General features: G+C 38.5%; 3 protein-coding genes and 2 long non-coding RNA genes across 9 annotated transcripts; 2 read left to right on the forward strand and 3 right to left on the reverse strand.

The window, feature by feature from the left end:
- The first annotated feature begins 349 nt into the window (after positions 1 to 349).
- On the forward strand, positions 350 to 1,466 carry LOC138190955 (uncharacterized). Its single transcript, XR_011177095.1, has 3 exons — positions 350 to 577; positions 902 to 1,231; positions 1,296 to 1,466. It is a non-coding gene; the product is annotated as an uncharacterized lncRNA (long non-coding RNA).
- Positions 1,467 to 2,404: 938 nt separating this feature from the next.
- On the reverse strand, positions 2,405 to 3,071 carry LOC124219998 (facilitated trehalose transporter Tret1-like). The gene is made up of 3 exons (XM_069136127.1): positions 3,026 to 3,071; positions 2,825 to 2,976; positions 2,405 to 2,671 (listed from the first exon to the last, which is right to left on the reverse strand). Exons 1-3 carry the CDS (start codon positions 3,069 to 3,071, stop codon positions 2,405 to 2,407), a joined length of 465 nt encoding a protein of 154 aa, XP_068992228.1.
- Positions 3,072 to 3,590: 519 nt separating this feature from the next.
- LOC124220720 (facilitated trehalose transporter Tret1-2 homolog) lies at positions 3,591 to 9,814 on the reverse strand. 5 transcript variants are annotated; one of them, XM_046630043.2, is made up of 6 exons: positions 9,334 to 9,814; positions 6,688 to 6,819; positions 6,030 to 6,309; positions 5,486 to 5,894; positions 5,116 to 5,356; positions 3,591 to 5,022 (listed from the first exon to the last, which is right to left on the reverse strand). In XM_046630043.2, the coding sequence occupies exons 2-6, from the start codon at positions 6,779 to 6,781 to the stop codon at positions 4,631 to 4,633; spliced, it is 1,416 nt and encodes a 471-aa protein (XP_046485999.1). In that variant the 5' UTR covers positions 6,782 to 6,819; positions 9,334 to 9,814; the 3' UTR covers positions 3,591 to 4,630. The 5 variants fall into 5 exon arrangements, with proteins under 5 accessions (XP_046485999.1, XP_046486000.1, XP_046486002.1 ...); XM_046630044.2 differs by having other exon boundaries at positions 9,330 to 9,814; XM_046630046.2 differs by lacking the exon at positions 9,334 to 9,814 and adding an exon at positions 7,493 to 7,810 and having other exon boundaries at positions 5,116 to 5,317.
- A 5,563-nt stretch (positions 9,815 to 15,377) lies between these two features.
- On the reverse strand, positions 15,378 to 17,722 carry LOC124220723 (facilitated trehalose transporter Tret1-2 homolog). The gene is made up of 5 exons (XM_046630056.2): positions 17,589 to 17,722; positions 17,045 to 17,324; positions 16,549 to 16,957; positions 16,189 to 16,429; positions 15,378 to 15,751 (listed from the first exon to the last, which is right to left on the reverse strand). The coding sequence occupies exons 1-5, from the start codon at positions 17,632 to 17,634 to the stop codon at positions 15,378 to 15,380; spliced, it is 1,350 nt and encodes a 449-aa protein (XP_046486012.1). The 5' UTR covers positions 17,635 to 17,722.
- A 1,221-nt stretch (positions 17,723 to 18,943) lies between these two features.
- LOC138190956 (uncharacterized) lies at positions 18,944 to 19,724 on the forward strand. Its single transcript, XR_011177096.1, has 2 exons — positions 18,944 to 19,271; positions 19,629 to 19,724. It is a non-coding gene; the product is annotated as an uncharacterized lncRNA (long non-coding RNA).
- Positions 19,725 to 22,110: the final 2,386 nt, after the last annotated feature.

Below are 22,110 nucleotides of genomic sequence, written 5' to 3' on the forward strand. Positions count from 1 at the left end.
TAAGTTTTGTTAATTTTATAATCACACAATAACTTGAAGCGTCGATCAGACTTTGAGATATTTGTGTTAGTTAACTGTGATCCTAATTATGTTAGAGAAATTTCACTTAAGAAGCTCATTTGTACTCAAATTATAATGCGTAACAAGTTCGACAAAGTTACCTGACAAAGTCGCCAAAACTTGCGGGCCAATTAGTTTTATTTTTTTCATAGTTCACGTTTTAAAAAAGTTGAGATCCTCAAATCCTGCGAACGATGCGATCCAGATATTGATTTTTTGGTTGCATGCGTGAAATCCAGCCGGAAGTTTTGCTGATTTTTAAAAAGTTGAACAATCAAACCGTTAGCCACTCAAATGCAAAGACACTGACAATTTGTATTAGTCGCTAGTTTTTTTAATATTGACTATTCCGGAATCACGGTTCGGAAATTATACGAGCATAAACAGAAAAATGTGGTGCATCTTCGACTTGATGAATCTTTATATTTCCAAATGTAACGTACATTTAATCCGACAGGTATTGGACAAATGAAAATTTCTTCTCGAACATCAATGGAAGTGGGGATTCTTTTGACACGTAAGCATGTATCTTTTCAGATTCTGATGAGGTGACGCACCGATATCTTAGCAATTGTATTTTGTGTCTCGATTCAAAAGTTTTCAGTTGTTTCGGAAATATTTCGTGCCGAATGCATCGCATTCACTCTAAACTTCACACATTTGTTAAAAAACAGGAATGTCAGATAAGAGCCAAGCCTTCTGTGTTAAGTTATTTATCTTTTCGACTGAGTAATGCTGCATGAAAAATAGAATAGAGTTTTGATCTTCAATTTCCTTTAATCTTTAACACAAATGTTTCATAAGAATCTTTGTGCCAATAGTTTCAAGTCCTGTGTTACAGGGCTAATCTCGGGGGTTTCAAGACTTAGAAGATAGAAGATATTTTCAAGGAACAATCGGCGATGTAATAGTGGATATTATGTAAAAATGGAACCTTTTAATTGGACCACTGTTATTGACTAACAATTCAATGTGAAAAGTAATTTAAACATAATCTGAACAAAGTGTAATGCTGTATTAACGGATGACGTCAGTCATCCAAAATTGAATTGAATCAGGTATACCATATTACTTCGTGAAATATGCGATGCACAAGAACTTCATATTTTTGTAAGATTACGGACTATTATTCCTGGTGGAATGCGAATATTGGCAGCTTGGAAGGATTTGGGTAAGTGTATGGTAGATTATTCATTTGCATTGAGTTAAAAAACTGTCATCATAATTTCTGCCAGCTCGGGACTGCGAGAACCATTCGATGTGTTTGTGAAGCTAGTGCCAGTGGAAGTGGAAGTGTTGGATATCAGTGCGTCATCGGCCTGCGTGAAAAGACTTTGACAATCCAAAGTTTTTTCTGAATAAGATGTTCAACAATTCGGATTACATATGAATAAACTGACACAAGTTATTCGGTTCAGATTTCTTGACTTGTACTAATGTACCAGGATCGCCTATAGTGTCGGATTAAAGATAAGATTTCCTAATATGGCGAATGCATTTGAAGGTCGTTTATTATACATATATATTACATTGAACGTCATATGACTGCATAATATATATGAGATACTGAGGATACCGTTTCGTTGAATGTCCGCACTTGAAAGTCCTCATTTCCAAGCATCGTCTGTCACTGTCAATGTCGGAGTACATGGACGAGTGCATGACAACGTGGAAGTTATAAATATGAGGTTCGGCAGCAGAATACAGGTATGCGATAAAGGGCTTTGTATTTTCATTCAAATTGTCAGAAGTTCGTCAATTTTACAACCAATGAATTGATTTCTTCCTTGCATTATAGAACATCGGTATTTCTTTTTCTGCTGCCTCCGGATGTAGAACTCGATTGCAACGTTTGATTTTTTTCGGATCATTTTTTCAGAATGTGCCGAATTTCACGAAACGATTTTCACTTGGTTTCGAAGACGTAGAAGAGTATGAACATCACGAAAAATGAAGTGCACATCACGTAGAAGTAAAATGCGACATGCATACCGAATGTGTACGCCAAAGCTGAATATAATTCCAAGACCCCAGCTGAAATAAGGCCAGTGTACACGACGACCAATATTATACCGTAAGCCTTGAAGTTGCATGGAAAAATTTCGGAAGCGATCGCCGTGGGCACCACATCCAAGCCTATTGAGTAACTGCATGTGAAGCTGATTATTGCCGTCACGGGTAGCTACGAAATTCCAGAGACGTCAATTCCGTCGGCTCGCAAATGGAAGTACACAGCTAGACTTGCATTAGAACAATCACATTTTCGGATAAAGGTCTATTACTGTTTTTATTTTCTGAATCAATGCGTACGGTCAACCGTCTAGTGAACAAAGTTGGTGATGTTTTAGTTCGGCGCTAACGCGTATAAACCTGTTAAGAACAGTGCGATGAGTATCATGGTACCAATTAGTATCGGTTTTTTACCAACCCTGTCAACAAGAAAGACAGACGCAATGGAGGCGACGAGTTGCACGAATCTAGTTATAATGACGTAAACGTTTGGAGTTATACCGGATCCAACTTCCTTGAGGATCAGGGTACTGTAAGAGCTAACTGCCATTATGCCAGACAGTTCCGAGGCTGACATCAGACCAATAAGGATGACCAGTGCCTGGGGATCGGATAGAAAGAACCTTAGCAAAGTGTCAATGGCCGTTGAGCGTATTGTTTCTTCCTTGTGTAACACCGTTCTTGAATAATGTAAAAGTACGCCAACTTATCGAAATCGCGATCGGACAGAAATTTACAGATTTTTAGCAAAAACCTTTCGATTCCCCTTGACCTTAAACAGCTCCTTCAATGTTCCAGCGTTCTTTAACTCGAACTCCACGTTCTTCTTGACGACCTCGATCTCCTCGTTGACGTTCGTTGTGCCCCTCAACCATTCTTGCTTACGTTTCAATTTGAAAACTTGCACTGAATCAGTGAGCTGGGTTGAATTGGAAAACAAAATCAATAACAGTACCTGCTAAAGCTGCGAAAATTTGGGGAGTAGGCTTCAACTTCTTCATGTTTCTTCTTTTCAAAACTTCAAGATTTTTTCACCCTAACTAGTTCAGGCAATTTGCAGTTTAGCAAATAATTCGGGGATTCTCTCCGAATTCCCGCTAACTGTCAGAGAATTCAGATAAATCGGCTTTGTCACGAATCACCTCTGTCACAACTCTCCTCGGTCTTCCCTACTAATATGGGAAACAGAAGACTTGTTATTTAATTTTAGATATTTTCCGGATAAATGGTTCACAAAGCTGTATGATCCATGCCGTTTCAGAAGAGAACAGCAGAGATAGAATGTTGAAAATTTCAAATTTTTCGCAGTAAAAATTCACCTTGAAATCCTGGTCGCGAAATGTTAACGATCGAAATGATTCGCGACAAGAAGTCTGTAAGTGAGTAGCAAGATGATACGCTTGATGTATCAATATATTATCGAATTCTATAAGCTATGACGCAATAACATTATTGGAGAATTTTTGCAAGTCGAAAAAACGAATTTAATTATAAGATGCTGAATAGGTGAGTCACCAAAATCAGAACAATTCACTTTTATTTCTTATTTCACAGGTTCTCATCTATCTCATAAATTTGGAATATTTGTGGTTCTCATTTGTCCATAACATACGTGATTGGCATTTGATATACCCCAAAGCTGTTCCTATCAGTACTCGTATGTACTTATTATTACAGATGCGTACTTCTTATACATTTGATAGTCGAAATGTTGAATTCAACACCGATTTGCATCTAGGATACTGTAACGGGAGTGAAGAGTGAAATAATTTAAGGGTACATACGTTTGTTAGATACTATAGACGCATAGAAATTCGATCTCTATTATTATGATTTACTTATGATCTATTTATTTTTAGATTCAATTTCAGATTCAAAAAATCGTGGTTCCAATTACTGAGGTATCTCTCAATGTCTTATGAATTACCGATTGCAGGACCTTTCTAGATAACGTAAGCTAATCACCTTTCATTCGTCCTTACCGATCGTAAGTGGCTGGTCATCGGTTACGAACGAATGAAGTTATGGGTTGTGGTGAGGTCTAATTTGCATTGACTGTCGATTTGGAACATCATCCATTTCATTCATATCAATAAGTATGATAGCCTTGATAAGTTACGAGTTAACTGCACGACGTAAAAATATTTTGAATAATTTCAATCCAGTAAATCGAATTGATAATATTCTTAGAAATGTAGGTTAATAGTGAAATCGGGTCAGATCCGTTTCTCTTTATATGTGCATAATATATACAGTACATTGTATAAGTATACATATCACATATTGAAATAAAATTATTTGGCATCAGCTCATACAATACATAACAAATAATAATACACGTTGTACGCGAGAATCGAGTTCAAAAAGCTTCATTTTCTTCATTGGCACAAGAAATGGTTTTTGTGACGGTCTTAATACCAACAACGTAAAAGCTACCGGCTATGACCACTGAGGTAAAGTTTCGTCCACTTTTCTCACGTTCTTCCATAATTATAATAGATTCAACACCATCGCTCGTTTTCTTAACAAGTTTCAGTCGAAATTATACGTGTGAATATATTCACAACATTGGTTTCGTGACGCCGTGAAGTTCGTCTTGAATCTCATTTAGCGAACGCCTTTTCGTCTCGGGAACGACAAGGAATATGAAAGCCGTTGACGCCGTGCTACAGACTGTGAAGATATACAATGCCACGTGAATGCCGTAAGCGTCCGAAACGATTTGGTACAATTTAGTGACGCAAATTCCAGCCGCACACATGTAGGTAACAGCGGCAGTCATGGCTAAGGCTTTGACTTCGCAGGGAAATATTTCGGCGGCTGTGACCATCGGTATAGTTCCCATGCCCGATGTGTAGCTGATCAGAAATGCAATCATTGCCACCAGTGGAAGCCACGAGACTGATGTCAAATCGGTACCGTTGGCTTGCAGATGAAAGTAGACAGCTTCGGCTGTTCGGCAGATAATACAACACACGGTCAAGGACGGCTCTGTCACGTAAAGAGTACAACATACAGCATCGCTGGACAGCTAAATTTCCTTACCGAATAAGAAGAGTGTGCTCAGAGATATGGACGTAAGAAGCAAAGGTCTTCTTCCTGCCACGTCAGCCAAGAAGACCACCATGGCGGCAATTGTCAGCTTAACGATTCCCAATATGATTATGAAAACGCCGGTACTTAGCCCAGAGTCCACCTGGTTGAAGATGATCGTCGAGTAAGCTGAAATTGCTGTGATTCCGGAAGCCTGTTGGCAAGTCAGCAGCCCAATCATGATGACTAATGCCTATAAATATCAACGAATAGCTCTGTACCAGCGTTAAGATTCGGTACGTAATGGACATGCCAATAAGCCTTGGGATTAGCTGTAGAGTTGTTACTGATAAGATGAGCGGATATAATTCAGACTACCTACTTTTTGATTACCCTTGACTGTGCACAGCTCCGTTATCGATCTGACATCCTTTCGCTTCAACGTAACGTTAATACGAATTTTTTTCACCTCTTCGGTAACGTCGGATATCTCTCTCAGCCATCTTAGACTCTTAACGCTCTTTTTGTGAACACTCTTCATCGCGAAGTAGTACGGCGTTTCGGGCATCCAGATAAACGTCAAGGCGTAGACAACGGGAACGATAGCTCCAACCATTGCAAGAGTAGCTCGGCTCACCCAAGGACCAATTCCGTATGACACGAGGGTTCCTAAATTCATCATAACTGTAGCCAGGATCCCAAACGCTCCGCGCATCCTGTCTTCAGCAATTTCACTTACGTAAATTGGCATGCCAGTGAAAATAGCACCATTGCCAATGCCAGCGGTGAACCTGAACGTAGATAAGCAGATCACGTACGTTGATTCACACGGTTCTTCGAAGCGTTAAATTGTAATCTTGAAATGGATCTAGACGCACCAAATGAAGAGAGTGGGAATAGGGTATGAAAAAACTTGTAAATCTTACCGTGCCAGGTAAAACCACCAGTAGGTTTGTGCGAGAGCGATCAGTACGCACGAAACGAATAAAGGGATTGACATCAAAAGCAGTAGCGTTTTTCTGCCCCATCTGTCGATCACCAAGAGAGCAAGTATCGTACCGAAGATACTACCCATTAGAAGAAAACTAGCGATCCAAGAACCTTGGCTCGACGTGACGAAGATGTCAGAGTCTTTAGCTTGCAGCTTTGCCAAAGACGGAGACGCCCATCCTATGTGAAATCCACTTGCAATCAAGATCAGAGTAGCTGGGTACAAAAAAGATATGGTGTGCTGTTAATTACAGAAGACCATAGAAAGTTGTAAGCTGGAGTGTAAACATATTGCCTGATTCACTTGGCAAAACCTTAATAATTTTCAACGCGCTGAGATTATCAGGTGCGTACTATAAAACCTATGATATCATTGTATCACGATCATGAATACCATCAAGGCTTTTTTTTTTTCTTCTCTTCGTTATGCGCGGTAATCAGTAAACTATCTTTGATATCAAGGTGCTAGGTATGTGAAACGATAGTTGGATATGTTACGGTAACGTTTGAACGACTGTCAGGTAAACTCGGCCGATAAGATTTACTTGTCATTTTTATGTTACGTAATGGATTACGCGAGGATCTTCATCTCACCAGATACGGCTGCGAAGATTTGACGGGCACTTTTCGATTTCTGTATAATTTTTGGTTTCATAAGTCCGTTGTCTTGAGATCTTGATGAATCCATTTGGTGCCGGAAATCGATTGCAGAAAATACGTGGAGAACTGAAGAAAAAATAAATGTATTCAACGTAAATGTAATAATTCACGAAAGTCTACATTCGTGCTTTTGATCTCTGTGGTACTTGTTACACGTAACTAAGGGAATTTCGGACCCATTGATAAGGCCCCGTAATTCTTTGTTCGTTGTCTGATTTATTGATTTTAATGTCTCTTGCCTTCTGTACCCAATGTATGTATCTGATATAATGCCGTAATGGGGCGATCGGATGAAGTTCTAATCAGGAGGGTAATCGTCTTAACTAGAGTTGTAAAAATAGAGATTGCGGATGTTTCCAGCTTTGCTAAATTGTACCGGTCAACAAAAAGAAGTTTAATTCGTGTGTCTGGGTTTAGTTCATCATATTTTTATTTGTCATGATTTCAAAACAATGAAAAAATAAATACACTTCCGTTAAAATTTGCCTTTGTAATCTTGGAAGACATGATAACGATTTATAGTTTCGATAACCATTTGAGATAATTCTTTGCAAAATTATCAGACTCTAAAGTCAAGGCTGGACTATCTGTTGGATCACAGATTGAGAAAATTATTCACAAAACCGCTTACGAATCGTCAATAAAAATCTTGAGAGCTTGAAATTGTAGATTTTTAAAAGTTTTCAAATAACATTCTCTTCGCTGTAAGAGCAAACTTTTTCTACAAATACTAATTTACCTTTGTTTAGTACACCTAAACCTTATAATAATCACGTACACAAATTTCAGACACAAAATCCGTGTAGCCTTGTGTCGTTTACAAGGGATTACCGGTAAGCTATAAAGATCTTGGTAAGTTACTCGAATGATCGGCAAATTGAAGAACCGGCTCTTTATACCGTAGCTCTGAGCTCAATCAGATAGACCTCTTGTGAGAGATGTCTTCCCGGAAATCTGCTCAAGTCAAATTACACATGTAAAAGTATGTAAAAATCTACCGAATGCTAAATCGTTTTATGCGAGAAATCACTGTGATGTTATACGACTGTAATTTTCACTTCAATGATTAGCAGTTTGAAAAACCGGCTCTTATAACGCATGCAAACAACGAAGCGCGTAACTGAAACATTCGCATAACAAACATTGTAATTAATCGAAGCCTCTACAGGCCAACTGCACTATGCGTGCAAGCTAGAAAAACTCGTTTCAGGCCTTTGAAGAATCTCATTACCTTCACCCTGCACTGATTGAAACGAACATCTGTACATAGACGAAATATGTAACAGTGAATATGCAATAGTGAGTGAGCTCTGTATTGGCTGTACGGTGGACTTTACTGTCAACTAATAATTTGATTTTTATTCGCGTTTTTTTTTTAAATTCTTTGCAGGAAATTCGTCGTCTGCGAAATATACCCGTTTAAAATTGGCCAATCCTGAAGCATCTGATCGCTCGCAATCAGTGTGAGAGTGTTTTCGATTTGTCTTCGAATGATCTCAGTTTGTCATAAAATTTCATTTTAACGTAAGACCATCTTTTAAATTATTTCAATAAACAATATATGGGGTTATATTTTATACACAGAGATAGATCTTGCCTGAATTCATTTTATTGCTGACATTTAGAATCAGGTTTCAATGTCGATGAAATTCCGTTAACCTGTTTATGATACTTCTATCAACACTGTGGATCTTCTAGTCTTTCGAAGGTGAAGCTGGAAATATTGCAAGATCTGATGCAAGGTAACGGCCGACTATAGAAAGTGGAGATAACGCTTGTCTTTCTTGATTCGTTGCTAATGTGATATTCGGTAACCCGGCAAGCCGTTGTGCGGAACGAAAATGGCATAACAGCAAGATGAGCGAGAAAAAAAAACATGAAACGATTTAAACTCACAGCATCGATGTAATAAAATTTGCAGCTATTGCACGCGTTATCGCAACCTATTTAAAGAATCAGTGTAAAACCACGTTTGATAAGTATTCCATTCTCTGATACACTTGGATTTCCCAAGTAGAATAGTCGTCAGAAGTCTAACGAGGTCGTTCAACTTACAGAATCACAATGACTTGTCGAAAAGTGATTCGTATTCATTAATATTATAATTATTCTAACGTCACATATCTGTTTGGGAAATGAGGCAATACCTACTTATGGGCTTAAATTCGAAGATCATATCGATGTATCTCAAAGATCGAACATCAAGAAATGTTGGCAATGAAAATGCGGTACTTACATCGTAGCTACGTAAGGTTAGAAATCAGCGTGAACAATAGCTCGATAATTGTTTTATAATCGTTTATCGATTTGCATCTCACATTTTGCAGGCTACATATAACAATGTAATTTATTCCAGCTCATAGGTTATTATTCCAACAGTATTACGTTTTGCACAACGAACAAGTCAGCATGTAGGTTTGCGATTTCACTCACGCGCAAGTACAAAAAAAATAGGTATTACACGATTCGTTTCGCAAGTTTTTTTGGTTACAGGTAATTAGAGAACAGCAAAAGTTCCGTCAGATTGTTCATGGTCGTTGAACATTGTTCCAAATCATTTTTAAAATCGGACGTACCTACGTTTTCGTTTTAACGAGCACCGATGAATTCCATTGATCAAGAAAAGTTGCGTAACTCCGTAACACCACAAGACACATGCATATTGTACCTGACAAAAGAGTGATCAGAAAACTGTTCGAATGATCATTACGCGATCTGTTCGATTCCTACAGGTTAGGTTAAAAATTATGCTTTTTTCGTGGAAATATTTCGACGAACATCGCCATTGGAACGATTTCTAATCCAATAGTCTAGTCGATAAAATCATCCAATCACCGCTGCATGTGGAAGCCATGAGATGCCTCAGCTACGAGTCGAACACGGCAATGACAAGCAACGAAGCGTCTGAGAGTCTGATTTGCGAATATAGAAGGACGAACGAATGTCCTCGGTTGTTGTGTTAATACGTGTCCTTGTCGCAAATCTGATAACCGTGGGAACGGCCGAGTGTGGCGGTACGAAAATCAAGTTATGGTAAAAAGCTCGCGGCAGTTGTGAATAAAAATTAATCTTAATTCAATTCTATCACACCTTTACGCTTGTCTTATTCCCGGCCTTACAGTATATTTCAGGCTATTACTGACGCCGCGTGATATTTCGGCAAAGTTTTGTCAAAGGATAGGCAAATAGTATCAGCAGACGAAAGATTGCATAGATCAAGAGATCCCCCCTCCCCTATTACCACGGTAGATATTGATGTACCTGAACCTGGACTTTCACCCCGAAAGATTAACCTTAATCATTTTATAAACAAATGTCAAGCTGGATCAGTCAAGATTAATTTTGAATAATTAAAATCTACTATTATCGTCAATCTTGTGCCTGACCGTATTTATTCTCGAGTCTCACTCTGATACATATTAAATCAAAGTAAGAAATCAGTTTTACATAGAATTTTTAGAAGCAAGAATAGGATACCAAACTTTGAGTTAAACGAGAGTTTCACTCTAAATGAAACTACAAACACGAGTTCAAGAAAATACCTGACGTGATGAAATTTTTTGACCGTTACTTCCGGTTTCAGTGCGCAAAAATCTATAAAAAACAGTATAAAAAAATCTGTGCAGTTTTTTTCTAGCAGACCTGCGTAATGGCAATACTGGCCCTAATACCGAAATCAACATTGTCAAAGATGATGGTCGAATAAGAGAGAAATGCTGACATTTAGGAAAAATGTCGTTGATGCAACGTTCCAAGATATGTAACAAAAAATGCTTTACTAAATCGAACACGAAAGTATCGAGATAATTTTCATCAGACTTTGCGGCGAATAATTTGTTACGTGGGGGTGAGACGGTGATAGTTGTTTAAACGATTGAGGCTAAATTATAATAATGATATAGGATAGGCGATCGTTTAAAATAAATAGTTAAAAATGCATTAATCTGGCAAAAGTTAATATATATTCTTCAAACGAGTTGGTTATGAAAAATGAATGATAACAAACGAATTTTAATCCAATAAAAGGACTACAATGGTTCTCCGTGAGAATATAAATGAAGATAACGTCGACAGCGAATTGATATTGAAATACAGCCAGCTCTTCGGCAAGTGTTGTATTTATCTTACTGATATTTAGTGGATATATAATCGATATCAAGAAACATCTAAGCTGAACGATTATTAATTCTACACTTGGTCGGTTGTTATAACATGGTGTCTCTTTTTGTAGATTAACGTAGTTTTATATATAATACTTTCCAGAACTACTTTTGCACGGAAGGGCTAAACTCGGACTTACGTTCACGCACCTCGCGACTTAATTAACAAATGTGAGAGACGTGGCTTCTTGGGCCTGAGAGTCCGAGAGTCTGCAGCTGCAACTAAGATGTATCTCCTGGTGCCGCTTTAGATGGTCAGCGTTACTCTGGAGTGCGACTCAAGTGTAAAAATATTAGCACGTCTTATCTTAATGTAATTTTCGCACATTTCGTATATTACTGTTTACTAATTGTAAGTAACCTATTTTAATTTTATGTATTGTAACGTGGCGTTTCAGAATCGCCCGTCACAAGGGCACACAACCGCTATTATTTTTAGTTTACGCGTCCTCAGCAGGGTACTCCAACCGAACTCGATACAAAATAGGCAATAACTACTTTTTAACTAATTCTTTTTTGTAAATTCTTTATTTCGCGCTTCGGCGTAAGCTAACAAGGTACTTGGACGACAACGATCCCGATCAACAAGGGACCACTATCTACCGTTTGCAGCTCTCGACGACTTCGCCTACTGACGGTCTCATCAGACTACACTGGCTACCTTGGTGCACCTTTATATACACCTGGGGTAGCATCCACCCGAACCTTCCGTATCGCCTCGACTGCCGGTGAACAGGGAGATAAAAATCCTCCCGGCGGCCGAGGGCACCGTTCCTCGAAGAGGAACCAGCCACCAACTCTATCGGATGCCGTAAGGATGGCATGAAGGGCAGACCGTAGCCTGCCATCCTCCGACTTATCGGCCTGGTGCCGGACCGACCCCAAACCACTACGTTCAGGGTGATAAAGCCATCGTTCCGAGGATCGACGCTGCCTTCCTATCGGCAGGGACCAATTGTGTGGGTCGTGGTCCACGGTTTGGCCAACCGTCTGACTGCACGACCTCAGGTACAGGCAGCTAGCTACTGCCTGTACAAAAGCGGGTGGAGGTGAACAATGAGGCGTCACTCTCCACCCGGTAACTTTGACCGAGAGGCACCCTGTGTATGCCTCTGTCAAAGAAGTCCCCGGTGATAGGCAGCCTGGACTGTAACCGAAGCAGCTACACATCGTACGAGTTGGTGTCAACGACGAAATCGCGAGCAGCACATTACACCACATCTAGCGGTAATTTTGGACAACGTATGACCACGCAGTAACTAATATTCGCCACAGGGGGATGGCCTATTTGCGGTGGGGGTCAACCGACCAATCAAAGAAGAAGAATCACCTCACGACAACCGCGGGATCGGCGAGCTGAACTACGACCTGCTATTCTACGCTTGACCTGCTGAGGGACAGCATCGTTCTTCCGCATCCTTCCGATTATTCTCTCGATTTAATACCTACCGATCCTTCTTCCTTTCATTCTATCATTATTGTATCTACCGTTTTTCCATACCCTCGATCCTTGCACTACCGTTAACTTCTTCCTGTAAATTCAAGTCCTTTCCTTCCTTCCTACTTTCGTTTTATTATTCTAAGTTTAATTTAAATTAGAGTCAGTTTGTGTGCCTGAGGTCAACCGTTAAGGTAAGGCTTCTGCCTTTGAATTGTACCGTTACGAAGTTGCTCATAATTTCTATTCTTTCTTATGGTATTTATCGACTTTGTGTGAATCATGGTCCACGGCTTAAAGTTGCAGTAAGCCGCCGTGTGGCTGCATGATTTCGGTCATTAATATTATATTTACTGTTTCTTGGTTGCATCGTGTGATGCCAGTTTTGTGTGAATCATGGTCCACGGCCTAGAGTTGTAGTAAGCCGCCGTGTGACTGCATGATTTCAGTAATTTATTATTTTCGTATCTGAGCGACCTCGTAACTGCCAAATAATTACTTTTCTTGTATTTATGATTTTTCTGATTATTTGTGAATCTCTATTATCCTGCTTCTGTATTTTCTATCGTATTTTGAGCCCTATTGGCTTCATATTTTATTCCATACTCTTTTTGTAATAGTAGCGTGCTTTATATTTTATTTCTGTTATCGCTTATTATATTTTTATTTATTTTTGTGCCTATTGTATCACATATCGAGTTCCTTGGAGTACAAGCGAGCGTAGAATCACCCCTAGATATTACCGCACTTTTCTTTATTACTATTGACAATTTTATACTATTTTTGCCTGTTATTTATTTCTCCGTGTTTTGTTAAATTAAGTTCTGTGAATTATTCTTTTGTATTGCGGTGTATTTTAGTATATTTCTCTATTTTGTAAACCCTCCGAAATTCTCTCACTCTCATAACTTTGTATTGTGGTATTCTCTCAAAAGTTATATTTAGGAATTCATTATTTAATTCCTCAAGTACGTAATAATTCTAAATTGTCGAATCTACCGTTTATGAATAATTCTACCGAAGGCTACCTAGTCGATCGTTTGCCGACTTGGTAAATTGTTACTGAATGTCAATCTCTCATACTGGTTATAATCTATGGTAAATTTGTCGTATCATCTACCGAACCATCGTCACGTTGTTTTCTACCGATCGCAGTAAAGTTTTCTCGTTCTAATTGACAGAATACTAAATTTCGTAGCGTCATTTGCAACTTGGGTAAGATCACGTCGCCCAGTGACGTGTAGTTTTAAGTCAACTCTTGCATTATATCGCATCTCTCGACCTACGTGCATTTTTCTCTGTTAACTACCGTCTCTCGTTCTAAAGCTACCGTTTACTGCTATTCTACCGAACTTTTTGTGAACAACGATTATTTATTTTATTAACTACCGCTATCGATACCATCTTAATTGCCTGTCTCAATCATGTAACCTTCTCGACAATATATGATCGATTGACCTGTTCATTTCCCTTTTGCCTGGAGTTTATTCTTTATTTTGTTATTTTCTTTAATTCTGGAATTACTGTTAGCTGCCTTGAATTCCGCCACTCTACCGGGATGTACGCGATCGTACCTGTGCCTAGCCAGCCATACAACGGGTTCTCTATTTATCTCTTTTGTACGGTTTTGTATTGATTTTATTGATTTGCATTATTGTTTGAAAATCGACGCTAACGCGTCTGGCGCCCAACGTAATTATTTTGTTATAGTTTGATATTGCGGATAAGTAGAGAATCGCGCCAAAGTGTCAACGGTAAGTCCTCATCCGAGGGTAACAGAATTTAGCGTTACAGTATATAATGTGAGCGATTCATTCTAATTGTTGATGAGATATTCAGCTTAAAAAGAGAGAAATTTCTTATGTTGAGCTTCCTTACGTTCAGTTCAGCGTTTCTTAGCTCACAATCAGATCTTGATACCGGTTAATCTGATATTTTATAAAACCTAATGCCTTGGACCGTACGCGACTTTTTCTAGAAGGCTAGGGGTGGAAATCTTTGGTATGGGAATATAAGAATGAAATAATGTATGGTGCGATAAATGTCACTTAAGTGGCTAGAGAATAACGCTCGATTGTTTCAATTAAATTAAGAGTTTTTATAAATTGACGTCGGGACGTAACAAATTCCAGTTTGTTCGCCGCGTTGTTTCGAGTCGTCGCGCGTCGTGACGTCCTATCAGATTTTTTCGACTTCCTGACACCAGAGTTGAAAACTAGATTTCATAGTCACATGACAGTGGGTCATAGATAAATTCATTTTTAATCTGTGCGGCCGTGTAACTTCAGGTCTATTTATGTTCAAGAACTTCGCAGCTGCAATCTCGAAACCTTCGTAATTTCAACACTTGGAAAACTTACATAATTTAGATTGATGAGATTCCTTATACAACGATAAAATAAAAATCGGGATCAATTTGTAACGATTTTATATTGCTACAAGGTTTGCGCGCACGTTGTTATCTGAAAATTTTTGGAACAGGTGAAAAATCAGTTTGTGTAGATCGCTTGGTTTGGTGCTAGCTTTAATGCGAAATTTGTTTGCTTGAAATTTTATTCGATACACGTACGGCTCCTTAAACAATTACCGTTAGTTATAGAACCATTGCAAGGTACTTAACTTAATTTATAGAAAGTCTTTCGTATTTCATAAATTTAAGGGTAATGAGGTAGTTTTCATATGTGGCACAGTGCGTTTCTCATAACGCCGGATACCATACATCGAAAATTCGTTTCAGTATCATAAAGGTGGGTAAAACATAAAATCTACTAGAAATACCGCGAGAATTTATAAAATCACGGTATCGCAAGAATCGGACATTCTTAAAACCACGATATGACACAATATCACCTTTATCTTTCCCTCCAAATTGAAAGATATTAATACAAGTACAATACCTTAGACAAAGTGGAATTAATATAGTGACGTGAAGGCCATCGGTGTAAACAGCACTCCTATTAACTGTTCGTACCAGATGGAAAGAGGGAGAGGGTCGGAAATACGATTTAGAGAGGGACTAATTTAGATTATCGTCGAAGTTGATCTTGAATTTCGCTGAGCGAACGTCCTTTTGTTTCAGGAATCATTAGCACCGTGAAAATTATACCTACAGCGGAGCAAGCTGCGAAAACGTAAAACGCTATGTGTATACCATAAGAATCCATTATGACTTGGTAGAATTTCGTAACGCAAATTCCCGCCACACAGAGGTAGATGGCACCGATGGTGATTGCGAAAGCTTTCACCTCGCACGGAAAAAGTTCTGTGCTCACTGCCATTGGAACGGTTCCTAATCCAATCGCGTAGCCGATTAAATAGCCAACCATTGCTACGACCGGAAGCCATGAAACTCCCGTGATGTCAGAACCGACAGCTCGAAGTTGAAAGTACAAGGCCTCAGCTGCAAGGAAAGGAAGGTCAGTGAGTATGGAATATCACTAAGACGTGCAGATATCGAATATGGAATGGACGTATCAATTCCGGCATGCTGATTAAGATCTTAATAGGTGATAAAGGACTCGAGGGCTGACACTTATCGCGATTCAAAAACATTTCAAAATAATGCGCATCGCACTGGTGTAATAATGTGTTGAATGGAGTGAAATTTATGTAACGAATGTAATGGAGAAAAATCCTATTGTTGAATGAATGAGAGGATAACTTCGAGTTTCACCAATAATTTTTACTTTCCGCAAGCTGTGCTTGGGCTTCGCACATTCGAATAAAGCCCATCGAGAATTCGAAAGAACGACTGGTATTACGAGTACTGAAGAAATACTGCAGAAACTCTTTGAAATCTCTACAGAAAAGAAGATACCTTCACTTATATTGACTCACCCAATAAAAAAACTGAGCAGAGTGACATGGAGGTGATGAGCAAAGGTTTTCTCCCTGTTTTATCCGTTAAAAATAATGCCAAAACGCCAAACACAAGTTGAACGACCCCCGTTATGATGACGGAGACGCTGGAACTGATCCCGGAATCAACTTCATCGAAGATGATGGTTGAGTAAGCCAATATTGCTGTTGTACCAGAAAACTGTTGAAAAGTCAGCAACCCAATGACGATACCCATCGCCTGCGTGTTAAAAAAATGTGAAATTATTTGTCAAAATTTTTTCCCAGACACTTAATGTTAGTCGCTTTGCAACACCGAGCCGTCAAACGCGCGCACAGATTTGTACGAGAATAACCGACCTTTCGATTGCTCCTGACGGTGAACAGTTCCAGCATGGTCCTCACGCTGTTACTCTCGATCGATACGTTTTTTTCAATACTTCTCGCTTCCTCGAGAATGTCGGGGGTTCCTCTGAGCCAAATCAGACTCTTTTCGGTCCTGAAGGGGCTATTTTTTATGGCATAGTAATACGGAGACTCGGGTATCCAGACAAAAGTCACGACGTAAAGAATCGGTATAACAGCTCCAGCTGCTGCGAGGGTGGTTCTGTTGACCCAGGGACCAATCGCGTACGCCACGAGGGAGCCGGTATTCTGCATTACGGTTATCAGAATTCCGAAACCCCCGCGCACCCTGTCCTCGGCGATCTCACCCATGTACATAGGAATAGCTGTGAAGATTATCCCGAGGCCGAAACCGGCGATGAACCTACGTGGAAGAATCAGACGTGAGTAGGTACGTGCGGTTTAACCGATCGAGAACAATTTGTATTTTTTTTACTTTCAGAATACTTACCGAGCGACGTACAGCCACAAGTAATTCGTTGCGAAAGCAATCAGCAGACACGCGATGAACAAGGGCGCCGAGGTTACCAGAAGCGACATTTTCCTACCCCACCTGTCCACTATTGGAACGCCAACGACCGATCCAAAGATGCTACCGACGTACATAAAACTAGCGATCCATGATCCTTGGTCAGATGTGATCTCGATGTCCGAGTCCTCGGCTTGCAATTTGGCCAAAGATGGTGATGACCATCCGGTGTGAAACCCGACTGATACCAGGATCAGTGAGCCTGTAATCGCAAAGAGATAAGGTAGACGTTGATTAGTATATGAATAATTGTGTCTGAAACGAGCGAAGGGTTGGAAGCTGGAACTAATCGGCTTACGAAACGAAAGATTTCGTATGCGACAATAATTGCGACGAGGCGGTTGAATATTTCAATGGGAATTCTTTGCGTGTGTGAACTGATTTAGAGGACGGTAATCCTCGGAGTAAAAAATTTAAGGATATAGGTATTTTATAGAACGTATAAAATAAATTATTTTTATCTCACTTGTTATGGCAGCCAATATTTGTGGAGAGGTCTTGGTGCTCTTCATGGTTACTGTTTGTTCAACGAAAACTATTGCGCAATTAAGATCACCGGTATACGAGGGTTGGCCGGAGACTGCTGATATGGCAACTGAAGATCGTAGTTCACCTTGATTTCAAAGGTTGATTCTAAGGTAGAAAGAAAACAAGAGCTTTTTGGATGAACGAAGTAATAATCTCTGATTAAGGGGACATATCGATGAAACTCTATAATATTTTGATTTGCCTGAAAGTTAACCTCATTACCAAAGAATGGTTTCCACCCAGTTTCAATCAATTATGTTTCACACGTCTACAGAAATCATTTAAAAAACTTCAAATAGTCGCGTTTTTCAAAGAGATTTTTGCAATGCAATTGTAGTCTTAAAAATATCCACGGAAATCACGATCCGACAATTTACTACCTAATTGTGCCGGTAATTGGCAATTGACAATTTTCGCGCAAACTTTGTGAATTTAAATTAATTGTCGATTGCGAATTATTGACACAATTCAGTGATAACGTATCGGATAGAAATTGCTATATCAAGTTGTGTTCTCTGCCCTCCTCCGATAACCGTGAAATTGAAAAAAAAAAAAAAAAAAATGTGACAAGAATTGTACAAGGTACAAGGAGCTCTTTGAATAATATCACTTTTGACATGATTTTGAATGACATCTGGACACATTGTGAAAAACAGTTGATTCAAATTAGGTGAAAACCATTTGTATTACGAAGATTTATTGTGTAAATCGAAAAATTATAGAGTTTCATCGATGTGTCTCGAATAAAAAAATGTTAATATTGAACGCTATTCAGATATCGTTGAATTTTACTTTTGAAAGCGTATTTTATACCTGGTAGTCATTTTAATGGTGACAACTTAATTTCACTAAGCAACTCCCGGTCGTAGAACAAAACATATTTCCGATTTTTACTGTGTTTAGGTGAATTTGGAACGACATTCACATGCGGATATGAGAAAATCTCGACGGTCTGAACATCCCGAGTTCACGCAGTCGAATGAATGCGCAATCTGCGATGGTCGCCTTTTCTGGGTGGATTTGTATTTTTTTACCGATAAGATATGGATTCATTGCAGTCTGTACTGCAAGCAAATCTTGACGATCAGACACTTCAAGTTTTAGTTCCACGTCTAGCTTAAAACGGTTACCTAACTCAATACGCTCATCAGCCATTGGGTATTACACAGAGCTAGAATATAGTGTACGTATCTTACTACAAATCGAGAAATGGAATTAATCCACTTGACAAAAAGTGATATCGAACGAAGGATTGCGTCGAGTTGCGCAACATCCTGATACAAAAAGTGTATTTAAGGTAGTAGCCCGGTGTGACGGGTTCAAAAAATCGATTTTTTTTTTTTAGATTTTTCGGAAGAAAAACATCTTAAAAATATGCTATAAAAATTTCAGACATAAATTTTAATTATTCTTAAAGTTATAGCTAAAATAAGAGAGCGCGCCGTAGTGTGTATGAAAGCGTGTGTATGAAAGCGTCGCTGTCAAATCTGTTGCTAATATTGTGCTTAAAAAGCCAACTCCAAAGAAGCCAGAACTTTACGTAGAGCTCTAAAAGCTGCTGAAAATGACAACTTTGAGGAAACGGAAGGACTGCTCTAGGCACCAGGCATAGCTGATTAATGTAAGTATAATTTTATTGAAAAAAATCTGTTGTCAAAACTTTAAAAGCGTTTTTCTCAAAACCATGTTTTCGAAAGTTCGAGGAATCACTGACTCAAAACTATTCAACCGATTTAGCTAAAAATTTAACCCGTTATTCTAGACACACATATCTAGATGCCGAACCTTTAAAACATTTAATTTTTAAATTATAAACTATTTTATTTAAACAATTTATGAAGAAAAAAAATTAGATTTTGAGAACTTTTTTCACAAGTCCGCCATTTTGTTTTTGTTTTTTTATTTTTATGTATATTTAAGGTTCGGGACCTAAAATGAAGTCTACAGAATAATAATCTCTTTGAATTTTTTATTTCAGATGACTTTGGAAGGCTGTGTGTTTCCCCGAACCAACTCATCTTTTCTTTGAGGACTCCATATTGACGTCAAAAATTTTAAACAAATTAATGTAAAATTAACTTTAAAAAAATTTTTTTATATACTTCAAAACACCAATAAAAACATGTAAAAACTTTAAAACGATAGCAGTTTATTTACTTTTTAAAAAAAAATCATGAAAAAACGTCTAAATTTCGGTCGTCACACCGGACTACTACCTTAATCGCTAGTTTTGCGATTAACGTAACCCTCGCTGTCGTGTAACGCGATTCTCTCTTTTGAGTGTCGTAATTCAAATTGTCGTTTTTCATCACAATGACACAAGTACGGTGCTATTTATAGAAGCTTGTCAAATAATTGGAGTGATCAGATTGCGAATGCTGTATCCTATTCGCACACTGAGAAAAAAATCATAATTATCGTAACAAAAGTCAGTTTCCACGACCGGTCAGAGACTTCGATTTCAGATTTCATCTTCGATGATGCCTGTAAATCATGCTGTAAGGTAGGCGTACCAGTTATTGACCTTTCTGGTTTTATCTGTTCGATCCTGAGTTCTAAAATTACTAAAAAAATAAATTTGCAGTGTCTAACCCACCAGCAATTGGTTTTAACCATCGAGAAATTCACAATTTCTGTCGTCAATTTATAATCTCGGAAATTAAAAGTGTCAATCATTGGGTCTAAGCGTGTCAATAATTGATACACTTACCTTAGATCGCTTGGCAACTGACCTCCGGTTTCTGTTAGGATGAAGTGTTATACAACCTAAGTCTACATTACGGTACAACCGCTTAAATTGATAACATGGTTTTTGCAGACCCATCGTACAGCTACAGTTTTATTGACGTCAAATATATCGCCACTTGATCAGAAGTAAAGAGCCTCAGCTGTAAAAAGAAAAAGTGTCATAAAGAGAGACTAATGCCATGAAGTACTACGTATGCCTTTGATCAATGGCCGAAGTACAACTTCAAGATCAGAGCGTTCGTGCAACACGTGCTTGCCGATAAATGTAGATCATCTGACCTAAAATAGGTAGTGACGTTTTATCGAGTTAGCCAATCGATGATTACCTTAGGATAATCGTAATTTAACAAGCCTTACAATTGCTTCCAATTATTACACTTCCCTATCGTACCAGTCAAGAACACTCAGAAGAACGGAAGACGTTCATTTTATTTTTAATGAACTTGGTACGATCGGCGACTGCCGATCTTGATCCTACTCTATAAGCATAAATCCAAAGTGAATAACTCTCACCCTCTTATCCACGATCTTGCAGGGGGTCATGAAAGTGACCGAGCTCAAAACGTCGAATCCTAGCGTATATCGATAAACTTCATCGAATGGATCGCCCTGTATTTTTTTCTGTTTAAAATATTAATTCCATATGTTTAGTGGATATTTAGGCAGTTTGAAATTTTTGAATTGAAAACTTGACCAGTACAAGACGAAAGGTAAAAGATGAATTGCGAAAATATTCGGACGATAGGCGCCGAGAAGAATCCGAATGTAATTTATAATTGTGGAAAGTTCAGGGGATAGGTCGTGATGTTAAACATTCGGAATACAGATTTAAGATTCACAGACGGGTTATAATCGTCGATCCAAGTATGTATGTGCACTGAGCGCATCGAGATAATACGTACCGTTATATATCGAAACGTTTACGAAAAACCTAAAGAACAAGATCGAGAAGATGATTATAAATCTTTTAACAACCAAAGAGGAGACAATCGTATCAGACAAAGAAAAGATCAAATTGCAGTCAGTAATATCGTTGTTTATGACTGGGATCGCGTGTTTCGGTATCGTTGAGATGACTGATAACACGGCGAACGTAAAAAATGATATAAAAAAATGGATGTACCATGTTGAGAATCTGATCGAAGATTATTTTTTATACAGACATCAACGAAAGCTGTCTGATTAATATTATAGCCGCAAGTCTGACGCTAATATCATTATAAAATTTATATCTTTGATGCATCGGGAAATTCCAAGTTTGGAAATGCAGTTGACCAATAATGGTAGAAATTTTTCAAGCACGCGTAATTAGCTAGACAAACTAGGCTGTTTGTTGAATGTGCTGAAGAATTTCAAACCGTGGGAATGAATCTTGTGGCACATAAATCTTGTACATTGATTCCATTTTCCTATGTTATGTAAGATTTCATTTCAAGCGAGTATTGAATACTGGTATTACATCTGAAAAAAATACTATCGAGCTTATTGCACATATTGACGACGATAATCGCACTTTAATCTGCTCGTCTATCCGATGAAGGATTGGCTTGATACGTTATTCAATTGCCAGATGGTTGGAGTTAAAATCAAGTAGCAGGTACAGTGAAATGCATAAATACCTCAATCTTTCAGCTAATTTCTTTTCGGTCCGAAACAAGCTACGAGTTCAATTCTATATAAATTATGTGACTATGACTATAGTAGCACAATCC

This window comes from Neodiprion pinetum, chromosome 5 (assembly GCF_021155775.2).
Source record: "Neodiprion pinetum isolate iyNeoPine1 chromosome 5, iyNeoPine1.2, whole genome shotgun sequence".
NCBI lineage: Eukaryota > Metazoa > Arthropoda > Insecta > Hymenoptera > Diprionidae > Neodiprion > Neodiprion pinetum.

What these genes read in the sequence shown, in the direction of transcription:
- LOC124219998 (XM_069136127.1), bottom strand. Translation starts at nt 3,071, where the DNA reads ATGAAGAAGTTGAAGCCTACTCCCCAAATTTTCGCAGCTTTAGCAG. An exon ending in AATTTTCGCAGCTTTAGCAG is followed by an intron (nt 2,977 to 3,025) that starts GTACTGTTATTG and finishes TCACTGATTCAG; the next exon opens with TGCAAGTTTTCAAATTGAAA. An exon ending in AGGTCAAGGGGAATCGAAAG is followed by an intron (nt 2,672 to 2,824) that starts GTTTTTGCTAAA and finishes TCCGATCCCCAG; the next exon opens with GCACTGGTCATCCTTATTGG.
- LOC124220720 (XM_046630043.2), bottom strand. Translation starts at nt 6,781, where the DNA reads ATGGATTCATCAAGATCTCAAGACAACGGACTTATGAAACCAAAAATT. An exon ending in TGGTGGTTTTACCTGGCACG is followed by an intron (nt 5,895 to 6,029) that starts GTAAGATTTACA and finishes ATCTACGTTCAG; the next exon opens with GTTCACCGCTGGCATTGGCA. An exon ending in GAGCACACTCTTCTTATTCG is followed by an intron (nt 5,023 to 5,115) that starts GTAAGGAAATTT and finishes TCTGCCGAACAG; the next exon opens with CCGAAGCTGTCTACTTTCAT.
- LOC124220723 (XM_046630056.2), bottom strand. Translation starts at nt 17,634, where the DNA reads ATGAAGAGCACCAAGACCTCTCCACAAATATTGGCTGCCATAACAA. An exon ending in CCGTCAGGAGCAATCGAAAG is followed by an intron (nt 16,430 to 16,548) that starts GTCGGTTATTCT and finishes TTTAACACGCAG; the next exon opens with GCGATGGGTATCGTCATTGG. An exon ending in CTGCTCAGTTTTTTTATTGG is followed by an intron (nt 15,752 to 16,188) that starts GTGAGTCAATAT and finishes CTTTCCTTGCAG; the next exon opens with CTGAGGCCTTGTACTTTCAA.